Source organism: Balaenoptera physalus, assembly GCF_965194825.1.
Source record: "Balaenoptera physalus genome assembly, chromosome: 7".
Taxonomy (NCBI): Eukaryota; Metazoa; Chordata; class Mammalia; order Artiodactyla; family Balaenopteridae; genus Balaenoptera; species Balaenoptera physalus.
The window spans coordinates 109,525,046-109,547,757 of NC_138886.1; the positions used below are offsets into that span (position 1 = coordinate 109,525,046).

At 35.8% G+C, this 22,712-nt stretch overlaps 1 protein-coding gene across 1 annotated transcript; it reads left to right on the forward strand.

The window, feature by feature from the left end:
• Nucleotides 1-566: 566 nt before the first annotated feature.
• On the forward strand, nucleotides 567-22,496 carry ADAMDEC1 (ADAM like decysin 1). The gene is made up of 14 exons (XM_082468965.1): nucleotides 567-2,069; nucleotides 2,298-2,416; nucleotides 2,980-3,056; nucleotides 10,920-10,998; nucleotides 12,495-12,571; nucleotides 13,748-13,934; nucleotides 14,124-14,183; nucleotides 14,880-14,951; nucleotides 15,456-15,625; nucleotides 15,988-16,069; nucleotides 16,784-16,914; nucleotides 17,856-18,033; nucleotides 21,064-21,147; nucleotides 22,384-22,496. The coding sequence occupies exons 1-13, from the start codon at nucleotides 1,982-1,984 to the stop codon at nucleotides 21,142-21,144; spliced, it is 1,401 nt and encodes a 466-aa protein (XP_082325091.1). The 5' UTR covers nucleotides 567-1,981; the 3' UTR covers nucleotides 21,145-21,147; nucleotides 22,384-22,496.
• Nucleotides 22,497-22,712: the final 216 nt, after the last annotated feature.

Here is a 22,712-nt window from a genome sequence, read left to right on the forward strand (position 1 = left end):
TATTCCCAGCTAAACCACCATTGAAGAATAGGGTGAAATAAATACCCTCAGAAAAAAAATTTTTTTAAAAAGTAGTGTTTACTCTAAGAAATGATTTGTCAGAGACTATGTTTTATAAAGACTTTAAAAAAATAAAATACTAATGCTAAAAGGATCTGTAAGCAAAGAAGGTGGTATGAGTGTGAGTAATTTCAAATAGTATTATCTGTATAAAACACAAACTAATGATAATGACTAACTTAGGGGTGAAAATCATGGTAGAACTAAAATACCTGACAACAACATGTAAGATGGCAAGGGGTGGGATGTTGATAAGAGTTACACCATTCTAAGGTCTTGTATTATTTGATGGTAGATGTTAATTAAGATTATATTTTGTGAAATTTTAATGGTAACTACTATAGGATATATGTAGACTGTTGATCTTCTGGACCAGCAAAAAAAATAAATAAATATATATATATATATATATAATATAATATATATATTAATAATATATATAATATATATATTATATATATTATATATATAATTATATATAATATATTATATATATTATATATATATATATATATATATATATATAAAGTTATAGAGAAAGCTTAAATGACTCAACAGAATGTAGAAGAACAAAAAGAAGCATAAACATGGAGAGGTAACTATAAAACTTACAATCCGATGCTAGCAAACTCCCAAATGTATCAGTAAAAACTAAGCTCAGTAGTTAAAGAGCATAGATTTTTAGACTGGGAAAACTCTGCAAATGGGAGTGTAATTTGGAGCTAATTCTCTGAGAATTACCAGGTCAATGTATACCAAGGATCTCAAATTGTTCTACCTTTTTAACTAAATAATACCATTTCTAGTAATTTATCGAAAAGAACTAATCAGAAATTCAATCATAGAAATATACACATATAGCGACATATAAAACATTACACGCAAGGCAATATTCTTAAGTCATTAAAATAACACATTAATATACAATAGGATGACAATGTTTATGTTATAATGCTATGCAAAAAATAACAGGTTCCCCAAACCTTTTCTACAGTAAGAACTATAGTTTATAAAGTTTAATTTTCTTTTCTTTTCTTTTCTTTTCCTTTCCTTTCTTTTACTAGTGCATGGAAGAGAGATGAAAATAAGTTGTCAAAATGTTAACAGAAGTCACTTCGTGATGTTGGGCTGTTGGGTGACCAACTTCTTTGCCTCAATATACTGTTTTGATGCCTATGACCATGAAAATGTGTTATTTTTGTAATCAGAAAAATAGTTATTTTCCTTCAGTAGAACTCATAGTGCGTTTCAAAAATACTTTATATGCAGTATAATTTGAGGCTAACACTGTCAAGAGAACTTACATTTGCACATTTCCTTATAGTTTTGCGTGTGTGTGTGCATGCATGTGTGTGTGTTACCTTGTATGAACTTTATAAGAAACTTAGGGTAGGTATCGTTATCATCATCCCCTTTTCACAGATAAGGAAAGTGAGGGTCAGAGAAATTATAATATCCTAGCTTATAAAACTTTGTCTGGTGCTTGTTTTACAGATTGTTTTCTCTGTGCCAATTTTTCAAAATATGTACAGGCTACTGAAATATTTTCTAAATGTATGGATCAATTTCTATAACATTACCGAACAGCATGAGCAATGGTTGAATTTAATGAATATGCAAATATATGCACACACATCTCAGTCTCAGTTGGTACTTTCCCACTACTATAGGAGCACCAGGGCCAAGCAGCTGTCCAGATGTGACTCCTTAAGCTGTAACCACAGACATAAACACTTCTCATAAATGAAGAACATTCTCACGATCTTGACACTGCAATCTCTTAGCAACTTCCCAGTGTCATTAGGAAACATTCCTCAATCTCCCAAAGAAGGTCTGAGGTTTTTAACTTTATTATTTTTTTCAATTTGTAAAGAGAAGTAGGGGAAGATAAAACTGGACAGCTGGGGGGGACAAAATCTTCATGTTGTGTGGGACGTCTCAGCTACCTACAGTAGCCAGCATGTCTTTGGTCCTGCTTTCCACCCTCTGGCTCATCGTTCAAGCTCAAGGTAAGTACTAATATATTGACAGTTCCAAAGAATTGTTTCATCATTGTCACATCTTTCCAGAATAGGGAGAGAAAACTAAAGAAAAAGTTTTTGTTATCAAAGCTGAACTGGAGGAGTAACTTGTTCTTCTCAATATTTCCCTTCTCAGTGGAAATTGTCTTCCACTCAGTTTCAAGAAACCAACCAACAAAAACCTTAATTTTGTCAGTATTACCTCTCTTTCTCTAGCAATAGCCATAAAGCCAACTCCTGAACTAGAGCCCTATGAAGAAGTTCATCCTAAAAAACTACACATTTTACACAAAAGAGAGATACAGAACAACCAGACAGAGAAGCATGGCAAAGAGGTAAGCAATGGGATGACCGTGGGATTCTGCTGTCATCTAAAGAGACAGTAAAGGACCTTTTTACTAGTAGAAGTCATGTCACAGTCAACATCTAGTAGTTTAGTCTTGAAGCCCATTTACACAAATGCTCCCCTTTGCCCAGGAGAGGGCATAGGATTTCTCTAAATGCTTTTACAATTAAGCAGCAGGAAGGGAGTTAACTCCCACACTGGCTCAGAAAAAATAAAAGTTTGGGTGTTTCTCCAAGTCTGTGGGGGGAACAAAAAAAAAAGGAGGACAGAACGGCAGTATATCTAGGAGGAGACATTCCTTGCCAAGCCCACCAAACCCATGTCTCCTCCCTACCCTCACCCCCTGGCCCCACTGAATTGCCTTTTGTCTATAATAGAGAAATCATATTATCTCATTAATTAACAAGATTTTAAAAATGTATTATAGATATTAACTTTCTGACTATTACATTTGTAATTATTATTCTATACAGCTACCTATATCATTATATTATAATTATTTTAGATAGACTCATAAATATAAATTATCATTATATTATTAAATATTTTTAGGAAAGATATGAACCTGAACTTCAGTATCAGATGATATTAAATGGAGAAGAAGTCATTCTTTGCCTACAAAAAGCCAAGTAAGTTGTATTTCCTGCAAGTCTAACCACTGGATTATACCTAAGAGAATGTGGAAAAATAAATCTTCTTGAGACTCTGTATACTGTAATTTGACATAGAAGACATGAAGCATATTGAGCATTAGATTCTAATAGTTGGTGTTAATATTATCTAAGAAGTTTGATGTTTCCCTAGGAAATTGTATGCAAAGAGTAAAACAAACAAAGCTGCACGAATGACTTTCTTCCCTGCTGCTTTTGGAATTTACTGAAAATATTTTCCACCCAGATAAACTGAAACCTTTGATATGACTTTCCATTACTTTTTGTTGCTGTTGTTGTTCTGTAAAGCATTTTTATTTTTTAAAACATCATTATTGGAGTATAACTGCTTTACAATGGTGTGTTAGTTCCTGCTTTATAACAAAGTGAATCAGCTATACATATACATATATCCCCATATCTCTTCCCTCTTGCGTCTCCCTTCCACCCTCCCTATCCCACCCCTCTAGGTGGTCACAAAGCACCGAGCTGATCTCCCTGTGCTATGCAGCTGCTTCCCACTAGCTATCTATTTTACATTTGGTAGAGTATATATGTCAATACCACTCTCTCACTTCGTCCCATCTTACCCTTCCCCCTCCCCGTGTCCTCAAGTCCATTCTCTACGTCTGCGTCTTTGTTCCTGTTCTGCCCCTAGGATCCTCAGAACTATTATTTATTTATTTATTTTTTAGATTCCATATACATGTGTTAGCATACGGTATCTGTTTTTCTCTTTCTGACTTACTTCACTCTGTATGACAGACTCTATGTCCATCCACCTCAGTACAAATAACTCAATTTCATTTCTTCTTATGGCTGAGTAATATTCCATTGTATATATGTGCCACATCTTCTTTATCCATTCATCTGTCGATGGACACTTAGGTTGCTTCCGTGTCCTGGCTATTGTAAATAGTGCTGCAATGAATATTGTGGTACATGATACTTTCTGAATTATGGTTTTCTAGGGTATATGCCCAGTAGTGGGATTGCGGGGTCGTATGGTAGTACTATTTTTAGTTTTTTAAGGAACCTCCACACTGTTCTCCATAGTGGCTGTACCAATTTACATTCCCACCAACAGTGCAAGAGGGTTCCCTTTTCTCCACACCCTCTCCAGCATTTATTGTTTGTAGATTTTTTGATGATGGCCATTCAGACCGGTGTGAGGTGATACCTCATTGTAGTTTTGATTTGCATTCCTCTAATGATTAGTGATGTTGAGCATCCTTTCATGTGTTGTTGGCAATCTGTATATCTTCATTGGAGAAATGTCTATTTAGGTCTTCTGCCCATTTTTGGATTGGGTTGTTTGTTTTTTTGATATTGAGCTGCATGAGCTGCTTGTATATTTTGGAGATTAACGCTTTGTCAGTTGCTTCGTTTGTAAATATTTTCTCCCATTCTGAGGGTTGTCTTTTCGTCTTGTTTATGGTTTCCTTTGGTGTGCAAAAGCCTTTAAGTTTCATTAGGTCCCATTTATTTATTTTTGTTTTTATTTCCATTTCTCTAGGAGGTGGGTCAAAAAGGATCTTGCTGTGATTTATGTCAGAGGGTTCTACCTATGTTTTCCTCTAAGAGTTTGATAGTGTCTGGCCTTAGATTTAGGTCTTTAATCCATTTTGAGTTTATTTTTGTGTATGGTGTTAGGGAGTGTTCTAATTTCATTCTTTTACATGTAGCTGTCCAGTTTACCCAGCACCACTTATTGAACAGGCTGTCTTTTCTCCATTGTATATTCTTGCCTCCTTTACCAAAGATAAGGTGACCATATATGCATGGGTTTATCTCTGGGCTTTCTATCCTGTTCCATTGATCTATATTTCTGTTTTTGTGCCAGTCCCATACTGCCTTGATTATTGTAGATTTGTAGTATAGTCTGAAGATAGGGAGCCTGATTCCTCCAGCTCCGTTTTTGTTTCTCAAGATTGCTTTGGCTACTCAGGGACTTTTGTGTTTCCACACTAATTGTGAAATTTTTTGTTCTAGTTCTGTGAAAAATGCCATTGGTAATTTGATAGGGATTGCATTGAATCTGTAGATTGCTTTGGGTAGTAGAGTCATTTTCACAATATTGATTCTTCCAATCCAAGAACATGGTATATCTCTCCATCTGTTGGTATCATCTTTAATTTCTTTCATCAGTGTCTTATACTTTTCTGCATACAGGTCTTTTGTCTCCTTAGGTAGGTTTATTCCTAGGTATTTTATTCTTTTTGTTGCAGTGGTAAATGGGAGTGTTTCCTTAATTTCTCTTTCAGATTTGTCATCATTAGTGTATAGGAATGCAAGAGATTTCTGTGCATTAATTTTGTATCCTGCAACTTTACCAAATTCATTGATTAGCTCTAGTAGATTTCTGGTGGCATCTTTAGGATTCTCGTTGTATAGTACCATGTCATCTGCAAAGAGTGACAGTTTTTCTTCTTCTTTTCCAATTTGTATTCCTTTTATTTCTTTTTCTTCTCTGATTGCTGTGGCTAAAACTTCCAAAACTATGTTGAATAATAGCAGTGGGAGTGGGCAACCTTGTCTTGTTCCTGATCTTAGTGGAAATGGTTTCAGTTTTTCACCATTGAGAACAATGTTGGCTGTGGGTTTGTCATATATGGCCTTTATTAGGTTGAGGTAAGTTCCCTATATGCCTACTTTCGGGAGGGTTCTTTTCATAAATAGGTGTTGAATTTTGTTGAAAGCTGTTTCTACATCTATTGAGAATATCATATGGTTTTTATCCTTCAATTTTTTAATGTGGTGGATCACACTGATTGATTTGCATATATTGAAGAATCCTTGCATTCCTGGGATAAACCCCACTTGATCATGGTGTATGATCCTTTTAATGTGCTGTTGGATTCTGTTTGCTAGTATTTTCTTGAGGATTTTTGCATCTATGTTCATCAGTGATACTGGCCTCTAGTTTTCTTTTTTTGTGACATCTTTGTCTGGTTCTGGTATCAGGGTGATGATGGCCTCGTAGAATGAGTTTGGGAGTGTTCCTTCCTCTGCAATTTTTTGGAAGAGTTTGAGAAGGATGGGAGTTAGCTCTTCTCTAAATGTTTGATAGAATTCACCTGTGAAGCCATCTGGTCCTTGGCTTTTGTTTTTGGAAGATTTTTAATCATAGTCTCAATTTCTACGCTTGTGATTGGTGTTTATTTTTTCTATTTCTTCCTGGTTCAGTCTCGGAAGGTTGTGCTTTTCTAAGAATTTGTCCATTTCTTCCAAGTTGTCCATTTTATTGGCATAGAGCTGCTTATAATAATCCTTCATGATTCTTTGTATTTCTGCAGGGTCAGTTGTTACTTCTCCTTTTTCATTTCTAATTCTGTTGATTTGAGTCTTCTCCCTTTTTTTCTTGATGAGTCTGGCTAGTGGTTTATCTATTTTGTTTATCTTCTCAAAGAACCAGCTTTTAGTTTTATTGAACTTTGCTGTTGTTTCCTTCTTTCTTTTTCATTTATTTCTCATCTGATCTTTATGATTTCTTTCCTTCTGCTAACTTTGGGGTTTTTTGTTCTTCTTTCTCTAATTGCTTTAGGTGTAACGTTACGTTGTTTGAGATTTTTCTTGTTTCTTGAAGTAGGATTGTATTGCTATAAATTTCCCTCTTAGAACTGCTTCTGCCAAATCCCATAGGTTTTGGGTGGTCGTCTCTTTACTGTCATTTGTTTCTAGGTATTTTTTGATTTCCTCTTTGATTTCTTCAGTGATCTGTTGGATATTTAGTAGTGCATTGCTTAGCCTCCATGTGTTTGTACTTTTTACAGTTTTTTTTCCTGTAATTGGTATCTAGTCTCATAGCATTGTGGTTGGAAAACATACTTGATACGATTTCAATTTTCTTAAATTTACCAAGGCTTGATTTGTTACCCAAGATATGATCTATCCTGGAGAATGTTCCATGAGCACTTGAGAAGAATGTGTATTCTGTTGTTTTTGGATGGAATGTCCTATAAATATCAATTAAATCTATCTGGTCTATTGTGTCATTTAAAGCTTGTGTTTCCTTATTTATTTTCATTTTGGATGATCTGTCCATTGGTGAAAGTGGGGTGTTAAATTCCCCTACTGTGCTTGTGTTACTGTCTATTTCCTCTTTTATGGCTGTTAGCATCTGCCTTATGTCGAGTTGCTCCTATGTTGCGTGCAAAAATATATACAACTGTTAGGTCTTCTTTCTTGGATTGATCCCTTGATTATTATGTAGTGTCCTTCTTTGTCTCTTGTAATAGTCTTTATTTTGAAGTCTATTTTGTCTCATATGAGAATTGCTACTCCAGCTTTCTTTTGATTTCCATTTACATGAAATATCTTTTTCCATCCCCTCACTTTCAGTCTGTATGTGTCCCTAGGTCTGAAGTGGGTCACTGGTAGACAGCATATATACGGGTCTTGTTTTTGTATCCGTTCAGCCAGTTGATGTCTTTTGGTTGTAGCATTTAATCCATTTACATTTAAGGTAATTATCGATATGTATATTCCTTTTACCATATTCTTAATTGTTTTGGGTTTGTTTTCGTAGGTGTTTTCATTCTCTTGTGTTTCCTGCCTAGAGAAGTTCCTTTAGCATTTGCTGTAAAGCTGGTTTGGTGGTGCTGCATTCTCTTAGCTTTTGCTTGCTTGTAAAGTTTTTAATTTCTCCATCGAATCTGAATGAGATCCTTTCTGGGTAGAGTAATCTTGGTTATAGGCTTTTCCCTTTCATCACTTCAAATATCTCCTGCCATTCCCTTCTGGCTTGCAGAGTTTCTGTTGAAAGATTAGCTGTTAACCTTATGGGGATTCCCATCTATGTTATTTATTGCTTCTCCCTTGCTGCTTTTAACATTTTTTCTTTGTATTTAATTTTTGATAGTTTGATTAATATGTGTCTTGGCGTGTTTCTCCTTGCATTTATCCTGTATGGGTCTCTGCGCTTCCTGGACTTGATTAACTATTTCCTTTCCCATATTAGGGAAGTTTTCAACTATAATTTCTTCAAATATTTTCTCAGTCTCTTTCTTTTTCTCTTTTTCTTCTGGGATCCCTATAATTTGAATGTTGTGTTTAATGTTGTCCCAGAAGTCTCTGAGACTGTCCTCAATTCTTTTCATTCTTTTTTCTTTATTCAGCTCTGTGGCAGTTATTTCCACTATTTTACTTCCAGCTCACTTATTCGTTCTTCTGCCTTAGTTATTCTGCTATTGATTCCTTCTAGAGAATTTTTAATTCCATTTATTCTGTTGCTCATCATTGTTTGTTTGCTCTTTAGTTCTTCTAGGTCCTTGTTAAACGTTTCTTGTATTTCTCCATTCTATTTCCAATATTTTGGATCATCTTTACTATCATTACTCTGAATTCTTTTCCAGGTAGACTGCCTATTTTCTCTTCATTTGTTTGGTGTGGTGGGTTTTTACTTTGCTCCTTCATCTGCTGTGTATTTCTCTGTCTTCTCATTTTGCTTAACTTACTGTGTTTGGGGTCTCCTCTTCACAGTCTACAGGTTTGTAGTTCCCGTTGTTTTTGGTGTCTGCCCCCAGTGTTTCAGTGGCTTGTGTAGGCTCCTGGTGGAGGGGACTGGTGCCTGTGCTCTGGTGTATAAGGTTGGATCTTGTCTTTCTGGTGGGCAGGACCGCATCCAGTGGTGTGTTTTTGGGGTGTCTGTGAACTTATTATTATTTTAGGCAGCCTCTCTGCTAATGGGTGGGGTTGTGTTCCTGTCTTGCCAGTTGTTTGGCATGGGGTGTCCAGTGCTGGAGCTTGCTGGTTGTTGAGTGGAGCTGGGTCCTAGTGTTGAGACAGAGATCTTGGGAGAGCTCTCACCAATTAATATTATGAGGGGCCGGGATGTCTCTGGTGGTCCAATGTCTTGAACTTGTGTCTCCCAACTCAAGTCTGAGACCCAACTGGAGCACCAAGACCCTCTCAGCCACATAGCTCAGAAGAAAAGGGAGAAAAGAAAGAAAGAAAGAAAAGAATAAATAAAATAAAGTTATTAAAAAAATAAAAAGATATTATTAAATTTAAAAAATTTTTAATTAAAAAAAAAAGACGAGAGCAACCAAACCAATAAACAAATCCACCAATGATAAGAAGCACTAAAAATAATACTAAGATAAACATAAAAATCAGAAACTAGTCAGTCGCATACAGCAAACCCCAAGTCTACAGTTGCTCCTAAAGACCACCACCTCAATTTTGGAATGATCTGTTGTGTATTCAGGTATTCCACAGATGCAGGGTACATCAAGTTGATTGCAGAGATTTAATACGCTGCCCCTGAGGCTGCACAGAGAAATTTCCCTTTCTCTTCTTTGTTCGCACAGCTCCTGGGGTTCAGCTTTGGATTTGGTCCCGCCTCTGCATGTAGGTCACCCTCTGGCAACTCTTCTTCGTCCAGACAGGAGGGGGTTAAAGAGCTGCTGATTAGGGGGCTCTGGCTCACTTAGGCCAGGGAGAGGGAGAGGTATGGAATGCAGGGCGAGCCTGTAGCAGCAGAGGCCAGTGTGATGTTGTACCAGCCTGAGGTGCACCATATGTTCTCCTGGGGAAATTGTCTCTGGATCACAGGACCCTGGCAGGGGCGGGCTGCACAGGCTCCCGGGAGGGGAGGTGTGGATAGTGACCTGTGCTTGCACACAGTCTTCTTGGTGGCAGCAGCAGCAGCCTTAGCATCTCATGCCCATCTCTGGGGTCTGCGCTGATAGCTGCGGCTTGTGCCCATCTCTGAAGGTCATTTAGGTGGTGTTCTGAATCTCCTCTCCACGTGCACCCTGAAACAGTAGTCTCTTGACTCTTAGGCAGCTCCAGACTTTTTCCCGGACTCCCTCCCAGCTAGCTGTGGCGCACTAGCCCCCTTCTGGCTGTGTTCACGCAGCCAACCCCAGTCCTCTCCCTGGGATCTGACCTCCAAAGGTGGAGCCTCAGCTCCCAGCCCCCACCCACCCCGGCGGGTGAGCAGAGAAGCATCTCAGGCTGGTGAATGCTGGTTGGCGCCGGTCCTCTGTGCGGGAATCTCTCCACTTTACCCTCTGCACCCTTGTTCCTGCACTGTTCTCCGTGGTTCTGAAGCTTCCCACCTCTGCCACCCACAATCTCCGCCCGCAAAGGGACTTCCTAGTGTGTGGAAACTTTTCCTCCTTCACAGCTCCCTCCCAGAAGTGCAGGTCCTGTCCCTGTTCTTTTGTCTCAGTTTTTTCTTTTTTCTTTTGCTCTACCCAGGTATGTGGGGAGTTTCTTGCCTTTTGGGAAGTCTGAGGTCTTCTGCCAGCGTTCAGTAGGTGTTCTGTAGGAGCTGTTCCATATGTAGATGTATTTTTGATGTATTTTTGGGGAGGAAGGTGATCTCCCCATCTTACTCCTCTGCCATCTTGAAGGTCCTCTCCTCCATTACTTTTATAATAACATATATCTAATGCTCATTCAGGGCACACAAGTTTGAGATAGATCCCAGGGGATGGGGCTCCACCAAGTTCTATAATAGTCAGTAAACTTCTCCCTGAATGCAATGGTCTTTCATGTGTATTTATGACCCAACACCCTACAGAGATCCTTTGGAGGCTATATCCTTGGTTCAAAGAATCCCAAAATAATCCATTTGAAGGTAGAAAAATTCCTATGTAATTTTTCTATCAGTAAAGTATTTCAGGGTATTTCTTTCCTCAGATCTAAGAGGTATCACTAATGCTTTGATTTGCTTCAGGAGCAGACTTCTGATGTTGGAAAAGGACCAGTGGGTCAGAATGCCAGCTCTTTCTCACTGTAGACATTATCATTCCTTTAGTACTGATGATCATACAGGAATATTAGCCTTTATTACCACCATGAGAGTATCATGCAACTTTCTGCTCTCTACAGGCATCTCCTGGGGCCAGACTACACTGAAACATATTACTCACCCAGAGGAGAGAAAATCACAACAAGCCCTCAGAACATGGTAGGTTCCAAATGCTTTCTGGGACTCTTACTTGGATCTGCTGCTTACATCATAAGATTCACAGGTTCAAGGACAACTTAAAAAAAATTAAAGGACTTGAAAACAGGGTGCTCATCTAAGACCAATGAGATAACAGATGAAAAAATTTGTATCTTTTTTAAAAGATAGAAGTAGTAGGAGGCTTCCAAGTGTTGCATTTTTAGAAGCAACCAAAAGTCTGCTTTCCCCTAAACCATCTTATCAATAGGTTAGAAATATTCTCCCCTAGGTACTTGAAAGGTCATGTCACTGTTTACTGTTTTCTAATGATATATGCATTTATCCTGAGATCAGCAAAGGTATATCAATTATTTAATTAATATAATTTTTTATCTGGTTAAACCACCATCATATGAATAATGCCAAGGTATAGATATCAGACATAGAGAATCAAGGCCAAGGAAAAACAGGAAGAGAATATAAAAAGACTCATTCATAGAGTATTACCAAGCTAAGCGAGTTTCTCAGAGCCACCCTCCACGGTGCCCCAAACATCTATGTTTCTATAAAAAAACAGATAAGACTTATGCCACTGAATGACTGTCCATTCCTTTCTCAAATCAAGACTCTCATTTCATGGACGTCTGGATTGTTGCTAACATTGACCTCTGGGGAAAATATCTGATAAATTAATTCATGCTCAAGTGTGAATGGCCAGTGATATCTTAATGTGGTACCTTTTCCAAGTCATCTATAAGAAAATGTTTATGATGACAAGGTTTCTTACAAAGGAAAGAAAGACACAGATGGATTTTCAGACCCTGAGGCAAGTCAGTTTATTCTGAGCAAGAGTTTATTCATTAGCTTTCTTGGACCATTCTACATAAGTGAGCCACTACTTTGTTTCTACAAAGCGCCAACCATGTGTGAATCTCTAGTTGTAGATAAATTCTCTGGGCTTTGGATGCTGGTAAAGGGTTGCCACTAACACACTAGTTAAAATAATGAGTTGGACCCGTTAGTCTGAGGAGCTCAGGAGTGGTGGTGTGGCCCCTTGAGGACTCTAGAATCTGGAAAAATGAATACCTCATTTTATTGATATGTGATGCACAGTGGAGCTTGCACAAGGGAACTAAATTCTCAAAAGTTGGCACTCAAACCTGAGAGCTCTTGGGGAGTGCTGTAGATCCCATGGGGGACCTGGCTACTTCTCAAATGCAGCATCCACTCTTGCCATGAGTCTATTTAGATTCAAATTCCCCGGACTTTTCTTTAGTGTGAATTAGTATCAGAAAGACAGCTCAGCCACCAAATATGGAGAGTTTCCAGGGTCAGTGGTGGAGTAGTTCATGAAACCACTGAGGTTCTCAATGTTTTTGTTTCTGGGAACTGGTCTGGCCACAGCCACTACTTGAAGAACTTTCCTACATATTCAAGATAAGAGCTTTCAACACCACTGTGATATGTTTATTTTTGTAGTTAAAAAAAAAAAAAAACACATTTTTTTCCAACCTTAGGAACACTGCTACTATAAAGGACACGTCCTAAATGAAAAGGATTCTGTTGCCAGTATTTGTACTTGTGATGGGTTGAGGTGAGTGTCACTTGCAAAAATGTTAAACATCAAGCGCCATTTTGTTACACAAAATTGAGTCTTTCTGAACACCATATCTTCTTGCTATCTTGGTAAAATTGTCTCCAATAATAAAATGTTGAATATATGTGGTTAAAGTGAAGAATAATGTATCATCCTTGCACTCATTTCATTATCTGTGGTTCTAGTAAAAGTTAAAGTTAGCAATTTTTAAACAAGTACTACATTCTGGAGCATGATGATATCTGCATCCATTTTCATGTTTATCACCCACTCTACCACTCACTCCCCAAAACTACCTGTTTCATTTTCTTAAAGATTCTACCCTGCGATTGTCATGGTTGAACATAATTTTTAGAAGTTTGTGTGTATGGGTGTGTGTGTGTCTGTGCGGTATTTCTGTTTACTAAAGTAATTCTTGCCAATTAGGGAAAATTTGTAAAGTGTGAGAAAGCACAAATACAAAATTATCCACCATAAAATTTTACCTCTGTGTATCGCTATTATTAATATTTTGTCATGGTTGCTGCCTTTTATGCATATAGACAAATATATCTTTTACATGATTGAAATATGAAATAAAATATATATGATTCTTCTGCCAATCTGGGACATACCACATGACATCATAAGCCTTTTCCCAGATCATAAAATACCTTCATAGATGTAATTTTTAACAGCTGTGTTGGCTTTCTAATATTCCATCATATGGATTTACTTTGTATTTCTGAACTAATTTTCCTTCTAAGAAGAGAAAATCTTTAAGTTAATACTAATTACAAACTGTTCCTCTGGCTGATTTGCTCATCATTCTTTCTCTCTTCTGGGGTTCTTGGTATCTAAACATGCCTTTACTGAATTTTCCATTATATGTCTGGGACCTGCCAAGAAATATTTGCTAAATGTGAAAATAAACTATGGTGTAAATTCCAAATTCTTTGGGATAGCTTCATCTTAGTACTTCTTGTTCAGAATTCTCTGGGTAATTAAAATAGGTTCTATTTTAGTATTGACAAATACTGAGTATAACTTAAGTTAGCAAAAGTTAGCTGCAAGGCCTACGAATGAAAACTCTTGTGTGTGAGCTTGGGATTGAGGGAGAGGTATCCCTCCACTCTGGTCAGTGGATGTGACTCTGGCAGACAATCTTGAAATATGAGCCTCTGTATCTCACAGGGGATACTTCACACATCACAATCAGAGATACATGATAAAGCCTCTGAAAATCACAGACCAAGAAGAACATGCTGTCCTCATATACAACCAGGAGGAGCTAGACCCAGCTAATCACACCTGTGGTGTAAGAAATGTTGGCAGGAAACAGGGCCTTATTCGAACCTCAAGGTCACTCAAAAGGCCAGAGGTGAGTGCAGCTTTCCGACCAACATTCATTTCAACTATCTCAGTAATGATATATGAAATACTGGCGCACCCAGCAATGACTCGTATGAGTAAAGCCCAACCCTTATTTACTTATTTAAATCTCTTTGTAAGCTTTTTAATCTCTTAGGTTGAAGACATTATTAACAATGTTCTTTCACTCTTTGTAAAGAAAGACTTTCTTCAGGCTGAGAAATACATCGATCTCTTTTTGGTGCTGGATAATGCCTTTGTGAGTATGAAATATAAGTACTTCTTGGCCAGTTAAGTCAATTTTTAAGTTTTCTTATCAAGCGGACACAAGCAATAAACTATTCTAGCTGAAAATACAAAGCCTGTCCACCTGATTGTCTTGTCTGTTCTACCTGCTTTGTCAGAAATAGTTTTCATTCATCCCCCCCTTTAAAATCTTCTGCCAAAATATTCAGATATTGGAAATATACTTAATGCCAGATAGCAACAGTAAAACAACCACAATAACTAGAAACATAAAAGAATGGGTTATTAATATCTTTTTAAAGTTCTCACTATAATACGTAAATACAGACATAAAACTATATATACTTTACAAATTATATTCATATGGTCAAAAATACTAGAATCTGTGCTTCTAACTCTCAAATACTGCTTTATAATCAAATTTTAATAATATTAAATTGGTTTAAAAACATTGAAATTAATTTGATTTATTCAACTTAATTTGAATTGAAATTTTATATGAATGCCAAATTGTTCTCCTGCCAAAAACTTCTTACATTTGAATTAGAATTTGTTGAAACAGATTCTTATGTAAGATAGACGTGGAATGAATAGACATTTATTTACATTGAAATGTGTAATTTTTCTTAGAATGTAAAATCCTGTACCCCATCAGCTTTCTCACTTTAATTTGTGGTTTTAATTACTCTTTGCATTTTGTGTTTTACAGTATAACATGTATAATAGGAATATAACTTTGATAAGAAGCTTTGTGTTTGATGTGATAAACCTACTCAATGTGGTAAGATATTTGTTCTCTAAACATATATTTCCACACAGGAGCTTAGGGCTTCCCTATGTGTTCACCAAATAAGGAGCTGGGAGAGTCACAATGGCTTATGGCCAGCAGTTTTGGGAAATTTAGCAGATAATGATCAACATCAAGGTAAAATCACATATACTGTAGCAAAGGCAACTTCTAGGTTTTCTATTTTCAAAATTCGGATACATTTATCCATCACTTGTGGTCAGTAAAATATCTAAAATACTAAAGAAATCTCTTCTACTATATAGCGCAGGACACTATATTCAATATCCTGGGATAAACCATAATGGAAAAGAATATGAAAAAGAATATATATATATATATATATATATATATATATATATATATATATATATATATAACTGAGTAAGTTTGCTGTACAGCAGAAATTAACACATTGTAAATCAACTATACTTCAATCAAAATTTTTAAAAAAAGAAATCTCAAACATTTTCATGAAGAAAAATGTTCTTTCCACAGATTTATAATACCATAGACATTCAAGTGGTCTTGATAGGTATGGAAATCTGGTCTGATGGTGATAAGATAAAGGTGGTACCCAACACAGGTGTCACCTTTAACAACTTTCTGAATTGGCATCGTTCTAACCTGGGGAAGATGAAGATCCATGACCATGCTCAGCTACTCAGGTGAGCACACGCTGGACAGGGCCAGGCCTATTTTGGCAGAGAAGATAGTTATCCCAAAGGTTTCTTGGCAGAGATTCCTGTTCAATTCTACCTCCCTGATCAGATGTCAGAGAGCCTAAAGTTCTACTAATAGCAGTTCACCTGTGAGATTATTGGAGACCCATGTCAGATCACTAAAATCGACTCTTGGATGTGGGATAGCCATCTGTCGTCATTATAATGCTATAGAACAGCAGAAGCTTTTCTGGGGCCTCATGAATATGAAAAGGGTAGGGGAGCTAGGGAAATCTCAAACATAGTTGAAAAAAGCTGATGGTTCCAAAGATTCAAATTGTGACAATGTACCTGTAACTTTCACACAGTGGAGTTGGCTTCAGAAATCGAATTACAGGACTGGCAGCCTCGAATTCCTTGTGCTCCCCATCATCTGTTGCCGTTATTGAGGTTTGTAAAAATGTAGCTCCATGAGGTTCTATAACCTCCAGGAAGACAAGCACAATGTCTCATTCAGAGTTAGCACAATGTACATTTGCTGAGTCAGTAAATAAAAGTAGAAATGAACCTCCTGCTAGATCACTACACTGAAGATTCCTTGGATTATGAAACAGAATATCTCTTTACATTGACCATCTCAGAGGTTTCACTCTTTAGTTTGTGTTAGGGAATAAGAACAGGAAGATTGGGACATAAAGGGAATCCAGGTACCCTCTGGGGCCCGAGGCAACTTCACATTAATCATCCTTAGTATCTATGGCCAGGAAGGTCAGACAAAGTGCATGCTGGTGTCATATGGCCAAACACTACCAATGTCATAGGCATCATGGCAATAGTTTTTGGAGGTTCTGAGTACATACTATGGTGTATTTTAGTACTTCTTATGAAGAATGGAATTACCATAATTTAACCATGGTTTAACCAAGAATTCATCATTAATTCAGCAAATATTGATTGAACACTGGCTCAATGGTTAGATTCCCAGGAGGCAATCATTTCAAATGTTTATGCAACAATTTACAATAACCAATGACAGGGGAAGAAGCTCAATGATTCAATAATTTTCGCCTGTCAAACTATTTTTTTGTAACACTGAACATTGGCAAAAATTAACAAATAACTGAATAAAATCAGAAGTAATAGATATTTCTATTTGTTTTCCAGGGTAAGAGAAAGAATAGTGTCTCTCTTGTAGGAGTGATGGCACATGAGTTGGGTCATGTCCTCGGTATGCCTGATGTTCCATATAACACCAACTGTCCCTCTGGGAGTTGTGTGATGAATGAATATCTGAGGTGAGCCCTTGTCACCCTAGAGAAAAAGATATTTCTTAAATCTTAAAGAATTCAGATGCAGCCTATATAGTTGGATGGACATTTTTTTTACGTAGGGCTTTGCTTCCTGCTAATTCACCCTCCAGCTTCTTTTTTCTTTTCTTTTTTTTTTTTTTTTTTGGCTGCACCACACAGCATGTGGGATCTTAGTTCCCCAACCAGGGATCAAACCCGTGCCCCCTGCATTGGAAGCACAGAGCCTTAACCACTGGGCTGCCAGGGAAATCCCCACCCTCCAGCTTCTTGATGTATAGGATTTACCAGCTAGCAGAGTTCATTATTAAAGATCTCCAAATATGCCAAGATAGAGTTTATAAGTATAGTGACCATGTTATTTTAACTTAAAATAATATATTTTCTAAAAATATTTATCTAATTAAGATGATGACATCCTTATAAATCCCCATCACCAATCAATTCATTTTTATGTTATTAATAGTTGCCTTTTAATTCCAGGCACTTTGCAAGGACTTGGGATAGAAAAATGAATAAACATACCTTGCTTTTGAAGTGTTCATAAATAGAAAGATAAATATGTCCATAGAACCTCTAATTCTGCAATTATTTCCTTTCACTATTCATTGCTATTATCGCTTACCTCTTAGCCCTTGGCGAGATGAGTGAATGAAAACAAATGGCGAGGCTCATCACTGCTGCCCTTTAGGACAGAAGTGAATCCACACGGGAATCTGAATTCTTCCAACTCTACAACTGGGTGTCTAGGAAAAGAATTTTCCAACCAGCATAGTATGCATGCTCTATCACGCTCCACATATAACATGGTCCATTTATACTAAATTTGGAATTTTCATTGAACTACGTAATATAGTTAGACAAGTCAGATTCTCATGTTGACTTATCACTGTGTGTCATGGTATTTCTCATTTTTCTTCTGGTTACAGTTCAAAATTCCCAAAGGATTTCAGTACAGTCAGTCGCTCACATTTTAAAAAATATATTTTATCTCGAAAACCAAGATGCTTGCTGCAAACATTCGTTCCTAAAAATATGATGATAAAACCAGTGTGTGGGAACCAACTTCTGGAAGTAGGAGAAGTCTGTGATTGTGGCTCTCCTGAGGTATGAAAATATCCACGGTTTAAAACATTTACTAAAGAGTTATTGTTGCATAAGAATTATACTGTTTTCTTTTTTTTTTTTTCCTTTAAAATGTTCTTTTGGAAATTCTTTTTAAAGACAAACTTGGCATCTTAGTAAAAAGTAGGCTTGTGCTTGTTTTCAGTACTGCTTTTAGTAATCTTTTGAAAAGCACTTCAAAGCCAGGATACACTTATGACATGATTTTATGAAGTTCAGTGTAAAGAAGTAAATCATTAACTATAGCATGTCACTTATGATCTTTCCTAGATATATTAGTCAGAAATTCCTAAATCACATAAAGTCACAGCTGATCATTTGTTGAGCAATAACAATTAAAAGTCTAGAAGTAAGTTCTCTCCATAGAAAAAGCTGGCCTTCTCTCATCAAACCAGTGTGTAAACGAGGAGAAATTAAAACAGAAGGAGAAAAAAGAAAAATCACACAAAACTGTAGGAAATGGGTTAACATAGAACGTCTAAGATAATTACTATACTTCTGCTAATCTTCATAAAAATCTGACCCCTTCAAGGCATCAGTGTACTCTAAAGAATGTCTCTGATAGAATGTTTACTAGCAATCCCAGACTAGGTTTCTAAAAGAAAGCATTCTATTTTCTTAGCAATCTTCTTTTACTTTGAAGACTAAGAAAATGAGTTACTATTTGAAGAGAATTTTTATGTGTCAATCGCAAAATGCTTTTATAATCACAATCTCCTTATTACTCACAACAAATCTACAAAATAGGTTTGTTATTTTCCCAATTTAGAAAAGAAGTGAGACTCAGAAAATTTAAGTAACTAGATCCAAGGATACAAAGCTAGTAATTGGTGAAGCCTGTTGCAACCCAAGACTTAACCATTACTTTAAGAGGCTCTATGACAATGGGGAAGGCATGTAATTTCCCTATGCCTGAGTTTATTTATTCAGAAATTTTAAGCTATTGAATTATATTAAAAGTTTACATGGTGCAACTTAATCATTTGCAAAGAATATTGCAAATATTCTCTTAATTATAATGAGATATGAAATTTACAAATGATGTGATACTTTACAATAGGTTAGACTTATTCTTACTTCCTTACATTCCCATGTGGTTTCTTGGGTGGAGGATCATTGAAGTTGTTCACAATCCTTGGTATTTCTAATTTCAGCAGGTAAATTACATGTATTCAGTACATACAGACACACATACAAAAAAAGAGGGAGGGAAGGGAGGAGGAGAGGAGAGAGAGAAACTACTATATATATGATGTATAATATCTAATAGTCTTTAAGTATATCATCCAACTGCTATACTGTTTCCATATCTTGTTGATTTTCTTCTTCTGTAGTTGAATAAACTCAGACAGTTAGAGAGTTCGAGCTTACGAACAACTGAATTTTTAAACAACTGTTTTCTTATCTAAAAAGTAGTGTATATATACTTTATATAGTATCCTTTAGTGAAAAATCCAGTTTTCCATGACCTTATATGCTACTTTATTATTTTTCTGTACGTATTTAGGTATTTTTCTAGATTTAAAAAATAATCATTCTATCTGTCTAGATATTATCACACAACCGGAATCCTATTTTAATGACTGTAACTATGTAACACACTTTAATATCTTTAATAGAAAATTTCTTCACTGGCTTTTTTTTTTTTTTGCAGTGTTTACATAGCAATTATTCAGTGTTCATTCTTCCATAAAACTCCCGGTATTTTTTTTTTGTCAACTTGCCCACAAACACAATTGAGATTCTGGTTGAAATGTGTTAAATTCATAATTCACTCTGAAGGCCACTGGCATTTTCACAATGTTAAGTATTGTTTTAAAAGACAAGTTGCCTTTGAAGTTTTTCAGGGAAGTTATATAAAATGTTCTTCATGCAGTTCTTGCACATTTTGAAAGTTTATTTTGAAGTATTTTCAATTTTTTCTTTTTGCTATTAATATGTGTAATGTTTTCTTTTTTATTTAGGTTCTAATTTATTAGTATTCTTGACGTTATTTTATTGTTATCTTAAACAGCTATCTTAGTGACTCATTCAAAGTTTTTAGAGTTGATCCTCTCTTTTTTTCCTAGGTCAAGAATTGTATCACATATGAATAATGAAAGTGTGATTTTATGTTCCAATTATTATACTTTCATGTATTTTTTCACTCATAGCATTTGTCAGAATTTACATTAAAATATAGCCTATGAGTAAGTTTTTTAAATTAATTTTTATTGGCGTATAGTTGCTTTACATAGCTTATAAATAATTCTTGTCTTATAGTTTACATTATTGAATATATTTTTGCTATTCATCAGATAGATTTTATCATAATGATGCATAACTCTGTTCATAGTTTACTAATATATGCTTAAATAAATAATGGCTACCTAATTTGTACTAATTTTTGCCATCTATCACAATAATATTAGTTGTTTTCTCCCCTCAGCCTTTTAATATGATGGATTATATTACTTTATTCTGTACAGTTGAGTCACTCTTGCATTTTTGGTGACAAAAAAACCCTGCATAGTTTGTAGTAGAGAGTTGTTATATTAATAAGCTAGTGTTTTACTAATATTTTATTCAAGTTTTTGCATTTATATTCATAAATGAGAATAGTATGTATGTGTATATTCATTACCAAATCTCATTATTGAAATTATGCAGGCTTGGTAAAATGAATTGAGAATTAAGAAAATTTTTTTCTCTATCTTCAAGCTGTTTGAATAGTATAGAAATATTGTCCTTTGAACTTTTAAATTAACTTACATGTAATATCATGTGGGCAAATTTATTTGGGATAATTCTTGGATAATTCTATTTTTGTCCTTTTAGGAGGTAGTTTTCATTACTCAGCATTTTTTCTATTATTAAATTTCTTTGGTCATTTCCATTGGAATTTGTATAGCAGAGTAATTTAGTTTAAAAAGTGAAATTTCACTGTCATCTTGTACCAGAATTCTGTGCACCTAGTCTACAGGAAAAAAAAAATACTTGAACCTACTTTCCCATTGTTTGTGTGCTTTAAAGGAATGTGCCAATCCTTGCTGTGAGGCCATGACCTGTATGTTAAAACCTGAAGCTGACTGTGGAAAAAACAGTAAACCATAACACGTAAGACTTTTTTTTCTTTCTTTGTTTCCAAATATTTTCATATTTCTATGTGACTTAAAAAAGATGTGACACTGAGTTCTACAATACACTAAAACACAATTTATTTTACATTTTTTAAATGACAGTTTCAGAAATGAAAAAAGCCATCAATATGAACGTAAATAGCTCAGAGTTGTGTGTATACTAATATAGTAATGAGAAAAGTGGCTACTTTATCATCTACTAGATAAGGACTGCTGAAATCTGTGCTAAAATTTGTATAAATTTCTATTAGATAGTTATAAGTTTAATACAACGTAGTATGACAGACAGAAAATTTTATTTAAAAAGGTCTCAATTAAAGAGCAAATTTTGTTCTTAAATGCTGGTCATTGAAACTTGCAGCATAGTCAGAAAATAACATTTAAGAACACACTACAAGATTTAGCAATTTTATTCCTTTCAAAATGCCTCAATAATTCATAATTCACTTATTATTTTTGTGTTTCACACACTCCTACATTAGTTAGACTAGGAAACCTAATTGTTCTGAATATATTCCTTCCAGTGAAAAACAGTCTCCAAATCTAAAAATGGCAACAACAACAAAAAGTTATAAATAGGGGAAAGGTTCAGGATAAATTATATTAAAGGAGCTATTCTTACAAATCCCCACCCTTTCCTGAATTTCCTGAATCTTTTCTGGGACGGAACCTGCAGAGAGATTATAAAGGGAATAATTGACTCAAAGACCATTGACTATAACTTCCTCAAGGAAAGGCTCAGAAAGGTCATAAGATGAGGAGTATCATTCATTCTCTCACCAAGCATCATTGCACTCAGCTGAACCCCTGGTGTGATCCACTCTGCAGGGAATGCTAGACATTAGGCCCATTTTCTTCCTCTGTCACAGAGACCAGAAGCATAGCATCACAAAAAATATCCATTCAACTCTTTAGGGGCTTGGAATGATCGGTGGGCATGCCCCATTACCGGGCAAGATTGGCAATTTAGTATCATGGAAAGAAAATTGGACTTGGACCCAGGAAACTTCAATTCTTTTCTTAGTTCTTCCCAAAACTAGGGACTTCAAGCCAAGTTCTTTAATTAGTTTTCTCACCTGTAAAATGAAGCTAATGATATTGTCTTTCAGTAGGGTTGTTAGCATTTTTAAAATTCTATAAATATTTATTATCATTACATAATATTTTATAATTTATAATAACCATGGCTTCCAAGCTTTTTTCTTTTGATCAGAGAATGAATCCAAAAATCCACTTCATTGAGATGCTACTTGCCAGGACAAGAATCAAGAAATCTAAACATGCCAAGAATCTTGCATATTCTCACTGTTGTCCTGAGATATATTTTGCTTTTCACTTGTCATTATGCTTCCTATATTTTTACCACTCCAGCCAACAGGTCAATAAATGTATTTAGAGAAGCTGCATGTTTTCTAAGCCTGATCTTTAATGTATTTTTAAGGACCCTGAAGCTGTTGTTTAGCTCTGCTCTTTGGAGAACAAAAGAAATTAGCCTTTGACTAAAACACCTCAAAATGTTCCGCTGAATTATGCAGGCTCAAT